This window comes from Caenorhabditis briggsae (genome assembly GCF_000004555.2).
Source record: "Caenorhabditis briggsae complete genome, chrI, whole genome shotgun sequence".
In the NCBI taxonomy this organism is placed as follows: Eukaryota; Metazoa; Nematoda; class Chromadorea; order Rhabditida; family Rhabditidae; genus Caenorhabditis; species Caenorhabditis briggsae.
The window spans coordinates 5,571,025-5,577,592 of NC_013489.2; the positions used below are offsets into that span (position 1 = coordinate 5,571,025).

The window sequence follows — 6,568 nt, forward strand, 5'->3', positions numbered from 1 at the left end:
AAAATAAAGATATTTAACAGTAAGATAAACGTTTATTTTTAAAAATACGAATTATTGGTGCTCAAAAAAATAAATACAGTTAATATACATATCGGGAGTCGATAAGCTTAACAGCGCTCTCTTCGTTCATCCTACTCATCCCATCCCTCAGTCGAGAAATCGAAGAATCTTGAAGTTGTTCAAACTGGTCCAGGAGAATCATCGTTGGGCTCGAATCATCACCAGCAGAGCAGATGGAAATCAGTTCAATCATATGGTCGCAGTCGAGTTGCTATAAAACTTAGTTTCGTTAAAAACAGCCTGTGTTATTCTTACTTGAGCCAGCGTCTGCCACTTGCACTGGTCGTCGAAAATTTTCGATACACGGATTCTGGTTAAGTAGTCCAAATTGCACACCGAATCACTCAGTTTTGGGTTCCTCTCCCATTCAGTTCGACGTCTTTGTGATCGTGTAGTTGATGTGGATGGACCTGGTTGCTCGTCGTCAGATTCCGAAATTGAAACTCTTGTTACACGAGGAGTAATTGAATCAGTCTCTTCCAATAGTGTCTCGGCATCTTGAAAATTATTGTTTTTTTTTAATTTCAGGCTAAAAATCTACCATTCATGATCGCTTCCCTGGATCTTTTAACAAGACGATTACGTAAACTGTCTTCAGTGGGAGCCTGATCAGGATGAGATCTTCCGAAAAGAGGCGACCGAGATACTGCTAAATCATTCGGAGCATTGAAGCCCTCCTTTTTTGGCAATTCTGGACGATCTCCGTTGATAATATTCTGGACAACACTATCTTCATTGTCAGCCAAGCAAACTCCCTGGAAAAATAATCACATTTTCAAAGTATCATCAAATCAATTTGTCAAACCTTGCAGTTTTGTCGATTGGGATCGGCTCCATTATCCAGAAGTAATCCAATAACGGGATAGTTGACATTCTTAACAGCCAAGCTCAAGGATGTTTCTCCTAAAGCATCTTCGATATTTGTGTTAGAACCTCTCTCGACAAGTAATTGAATAGTCTCGAAATCGTTCATTTCAATAGCATGCATCAATGCGTTTCGTTTCTTTTCAGTATCCAAAAAGTCAATCAAAGCTCCTGCTTCTAAAAGCATTTCGATCAGAGATAACTTCAATCTTCTGACAGCAACATGAATAGGAGCAAAGCCTTCAGAATTCAATTGATTTATATCGAATCGTTGACCTCTTGTTGGTTCGAGCACTTCTTTAAAAATGGATTCGTTGTAGGCGTCTCCGAGATAGTGAAGAACCTGCAGTGATATTCAATTAGCACAACAAAGGTTTTATGAAAATACCGTGTTTCCATGATGGTCTGAAATATTGATTTTGGCACCATGATTCATGAGATAATGAACTGCGTCTGGGTCACCAGCTCGAATAGCACAATGCAGTGACGTTAGTCCGTGATTATTTTGTACATTTATCACTTCTCAAAACATAAAATTTTGGATTATATTAGAAGGAAGGTGTAGCATACCTTCTTTGAGACTGTTTGGAAGAACAGAAAGCAAAAGTTTGAGAGAGAAACTTTGTCCGTTTTTTGCTGCAACATGGAATACTCTGGAACGGAGAAAATATGGTTTTGATTTTAAAGCTAATTCATCATACGTATTTCCTTCGACATCATGTTTCGCAATTTGTGAAACGAATGGCTGAAGAAGCGAAATTGTATCTCCGTTGTTGCAAACTCTAGCAGTCTGTCAAACAGAGACACATCTTGTGTAGTTGAATGCTGAAGACGAGCCCTCGGTAAATACTTAAAAGGGATCGTTGTCACGTTATCATCAGAAGTCGAAAAACGAATTTCCAGTTCAAGTTCGGCTTCGATTGGTAGAACTGGGACTGTGAATGTGACTAACTGAAAAAAAAAAAACTAGATTACTTGGAAATGTTTTTGAACAATACTGAATGTTTCTCCACGACGTCAACAGCACTTTCTTCTAAGTTCTCTCCAAGAAAATGAATATTGAGAGGTTCGGTGATATCTCCTATAAAGAGTTTATTAATCTTTGGCTTTGTGTCAGCAATCTTGCCTGCTCCTGAATATGTGGCCCAAACGCGATCACCAGCAAAGCCCTCGCATGAGGAAAATTCTTCGATGAAAATTCGATGGTACTGGTTTGAAGACTCCTTGTTAGTTGTAGAATTGATCTGCAAGAGTGCAAGAAGTTATGAAGGCAAAATATCCGGTGATGATTCATCACTGATGAACCACAGTTGGCAACAAGTTCAACGAACCTCAGTGTCTGATTTAGACTTCTGAATATCATTGTTTTCATAGCATGTTTTGTTTTCATCTGCAGAAGGCATTGATGTTCAGTATGGATATATAATTGAAACAAAACGAACGAATGGGTATTGAATGAAAGCTCTCGCGGGAGAGATCTTCCGACCGCCTGCTCGACTGTGTGTAAACTCGGCAGCATCTGCGACTCTTCATTTCACTCGCTATCATCGTGATCTCTGGATCCAAGCACTTGGTCGATCGGAAGAGAGCGCGAGGACAATCTTATGACAATCTGATGGGAGAAGCGAAAATGCTATAGGATTTTTCGAGAAATAGAGAAAGAAAAAAGAAATGATGAAGTGTTCAAAAATAATAACATGTATGACATTAACTGACCACGAGCTGGTGAATAGAAATACTATTTAGAAGGAACTATTTCAGGGCTTAATAAAAATGTTATTCTTCATCCAAATTCATAATGAAGAACAGTCAAAATTCCTCAAGAAAATTCCTCCAAAAAGGAAAATTCTGAACATTGAGAATTTTCAAGGCGCATGCAGTTTTACAGCCAGTTGGAAACCGCACCGATCTACAGTAGTCTCGTTTGAACTGGGCGCGCGCGGAATCATCTCGAAATCTAGGAAAAATGGTTTTCAAGTTTTATGGGGTTATTCAGGGAATCGGCAAAAAAGGAAAACAACTCCGCGAAAACTCGGAGAGTGTTCCAATCTGGCTGAAACTTTGGGGAAAACTGGAGAAAACTATAGGAAACATTTTGCCAAAGTTTGGGGTCAAAATATCAACTTTGAAAATTTGTCTGAAATTCCAGCCAAATTTTCAAAGTCGATATATTGATTCCAAGTTTTGGCAATATGCTTCCTATAGTTTTCTCCAGTTTCCCCCAAAGTTTCAGCCAGGTTGGAACACTCTCCGAGTTTTCGCGGAGTTGTTTTCCTTTTTTGCCGATTCCCTGAATAACCCCATTATAAAAGCTTGCTTGCTCATGAATGTTTTCTCTTTTAGCTTTTGATTTTCAGACGAAAAATTGTGTTGTAACATATGGAGTTAAACAAGCGAGAAATCGTGGAAGTTGGTGGGATCAAATCCTGCTTCTTCCCAAATCTAGCGCTTTATGCGTCGAAAAATAGCGAAGCTCTTCTAAACGACCCAAAAAGCGTATGTTTCACTCGACAAGCTACGCCGTGACATACTATTTTCAGACTAATCTTTTCGCTGCCAATGTCTTCGGAGCTCTTAAAGACCAACCAAATGAGAATGACATCACGGAAATGATCCTTCCGCAAGATGCGAATGCTGATGTCCTCGCTGCTGGAATGGACGCTTGTCTTCTGCTGGGAAAGCAATATGTATGTTTTGCGTTGCCGATTTATTGTAATTTATATGTTTAGCACCAACTCTTCGAATCCGCCAATGAACGATTATCTGTCCTCGGTCGCACTCACGATCTTGCTTCAATCAAGGATGACGAAAAGAAGCTTACTGTACTCGCTCGAAGAACCAAGCTGAAGAAGACTGAGGGCGCAAAGATTCTTCAGATTCTTATCGAAGCAATCGCCGAGGAGGATGTTTTCGAAAAGTTTATGAAGATCGCAGAGTTGTGCTCGCATGATCTGGATTTTGATGCATACGTCCTAATCAAAGCTCTCGGCCTTGAATGTGAAGAAGCTGTCGAGGAATTCAAAATTATTCGCGAAAACGTTCTTGCGGTTCTCAAAGAGTGCAACCCTCTCTTGAGCGAATTATTGTGAGTTACATATGAAAACTGTAGGTCAGACGTTGTTTCAGGGTTGATGGACCGAAGGGAGCTCCGGTCAACGAGTTCACCCAACTTCTGCTAGGATCACTAAGTGAAGAGTCTCTCGAAAATCTAGTGACCCGCATTTCTGAGCAGTTTGAGCAGGAGCAAAAAGACGACAGCGACAAATCGCTTGTTGCAAGATATCATCTTGGATTCCAGTTGAATTTCCTGGTTGTTCGTACGCTCGCTGCTGATCAAAGAGAACTGGCGAAAAAGATTCAGTCGAAGATCCCTGCAGATATTAGATCTGAGATCTTCCCAGGATTGCAGAAGAGTGTCTTCAAGAGCTCAGTTTTTCTTGGTCATCACATTGTCCAAGTCTTTTTGGGATGTAAGATATCGAAGTTTGTTTTTTGAAAAAGAATAATTTTATTTCCAGCCAAAAAATCCTTCCCTGAGTGGCCACATACCGGACTTTCGCAAGATTTCGATTGCATCTGGAGAAGACGAGCGATTGCTGAGCTTTTCAAGAAGTACAGTGTTTCCATTATCGAAAATGTGTTCGATGAGGCTGTTCCATTGGTGATTTTATATTTCGAAGCAAATGAACGTTTAAAAGTTATAGATCACTGATGCTGGTGTCAATAACAGTGATATGTTGGAGAAAGTCATCAACGCTTTGCGTTTCGCTTCATGGATCGTCGAGTGTTATGGTACAGAGACTGAAAGCAAATCAGTCAAGGAGCTCGCTTTCTTAGACACATCGTCGAGAAAACTTCTCATGGAAAGCTTCAATAGTTAGTGATTTGCTTTTTTTTCATTTTTTCCAATAATGGATTTCGCTTGCAGAGTTTTCTCAAGGATCTGATTCCAAAGACCACATAATGCGAATCGTGAAATCTTTGGAGCTCGCCGGCTCGATCGTCACCGCTACGCCGACCGATTCACAGCCATCTGTTTCACACAGTACAAAGCCAGATTTGAGCTACACCAGAGAAACTATACTGGACGCTCAATTGACCAAAGCTTTCAACGTCAAGGCCGATGTACTTCGTGGATTGAACAATTCTAACTCAGTCGGATTGCTTGCAGAAGCTAAGGACTCCACTAGTCTTCTTGAGATTCCTGTTGACGAGACAGACTCGACACGTGTTTTGAACACCACGAAAGACATCGGAAACGGCGTTTACGTCAAAGCACAAGATCCAATCAAAGAGAAACCAATGGATCTTCCTGTCATCGCGCATCCGGAAAACCTAGCTCAAGTCGACTCATCGACTTCGAATGAGACTGTTTCTCTTCTTTCCACAGACGCGCGCGAATCGACCGACGGATGGGAGCAGAGTCCGACCAAATCTGTTGCTTTGCCAGTGGTATTGAAACTTTTTATTTCTAAATTTAATATGAAATGTTTCTAGGATGCTATTGTCGAAGAAGAAGAGTACCCCACCATGAGAGAGGAAGAAGAACTTTCCGCAATCCAAAATCAACAACATTCGTCTACTGAGAAGATCGAAACTCTTAAATCTCCAGAGAGTCGTGTGAAAACTTCGTGGGGAGCTGGAGATGTGACCCCAATTCCTTTGGCTACTCCAACCAACGAATACAAAGTTAGTGGCTTCGGAGGAGCTACATTGGCTAAAGGATTTGGAACGTTCGGTAGCAGTGGCGGAGGATTCGGCGGTGGTGGTGGAGGTTACGGAGGAGGGCGCGGCGGCGGATACGGCGATCGTGGTGGCCGTGGAGGAGGATATGGTGACCGTGGAAGTCGTGGTGGTGGCTATGGAGGTGATCGTGGCGGACGAGGAGGTGGTTACAGCGGAGAACGTGGAGGTTACGGATCACAGCGTGGAAGCTACGGCGGACCCCGTGGTGGATTCCGAGGAGGCGTCTAAGAACATGGTCTCAAATTTATCTGTACTGCTTGCTTTTCGAATGCGCACTTATTGCGGGTTCTCCAGTTTTACTTTTCTTTATTTTTCTAACACGTCTATTGTAAGAGTAGTTTCAAAACATAACCATTTTAAAGTGTTTCCGGTTGCATAAAGTGCAATAAAAATTTTGTGCGATAATCATTGTTTCATATTGTCGAATTAAAAAAGTGGGACCTGGAAAATTTCGCGGGCGGCTTCCCGGTCAATTTTCGAGGCCTTGCCCAGAAACACTACGGTAGTAAACGAAACTTATTTCTGTGAATTTAGTGAGATTTTCTGATCAAAACTTAGATTTCTTGGTAGGAAAATGATCGCTAGCATCTTTAGAATCTGTTTTTCATTGGAAAACTGAACTTAATTGCGAAAGTAACTCGAACGAGGCGAAAATCTGAAATATTAAGTTTTTGCCGCACTTTTTCGTAGATCAAAAAAAGCTACGCCTTTCAAATTTTCAGGTTCGTTCAAGAGACCGCGCAAATTCCGGGGAAAGAAAAAATCGGGGAAAAAACCGGGGAAAAGTGGGCGGAGTCGGGGCGGAGCCTAAAATGCAACCCTGGCACGGTTTTGCCGCACGGTTTTTGACACTCCACCGATTCCGAGGAAGGGGTTGTCTCCGAGGAAATCGGGGCGG

At 41.7% G+C, this 6,568-nt stretch overlaps 2 protein-coding genes across 2 annotated transcripts; one reads left to right on the forward strand and one right to left on the reverse strand.

Annotated features, from left to right (window-relative positions):
• Positions 1-79: 79 nt before the first annotated feature.
• Cbr-ikb-1 lies at positions 80-2,327 on the reverse strand (the record flags this gene model as incomplete). Its single annotated transcript, XM_045235389.1, has 9 exons — positions 80-271; positions 316-557; positions 602-815; positions 866-1,267; positions 1,313-1,446; positions 1,495-1,560; positions 1,626-1,875; positions 1,923-2,168; positions 2,256-2,327. The coding sequence occupies 9 exons, from the start codon at positions 2,325-2,327 to the stop codon at positions 80-82; spliced, it is 1,818 nt and encodes a 605-aa protein (XP_045092482.1).
• Positions 2,328-3,303: 976 nt separating this feature from the next.
• Positions 3,304-5,898, forward strand: Cbr-pgl-1 (the record flags this gene model as incomplete). Its single annotated transcript, XM_002639173.1, has 8 exons — positions 3,304-3,420; positions 3,465-3,611; positions 3,654-4,009; positions 4,051-4,394; positions 4,443-4,585; positions 4,629-4,800; positions 4,853-5,376; positions 5,422-5,898. 8 exons carry the CDS (start codon positions 3,304-3,306, stop codon positions 5,896-5,898), a joined length of 2,280 nt encoding a protein of 759 aa, XP_002639219.1.
• Positions 5,899-6,568: the final 670 nt, after the last annotated feature.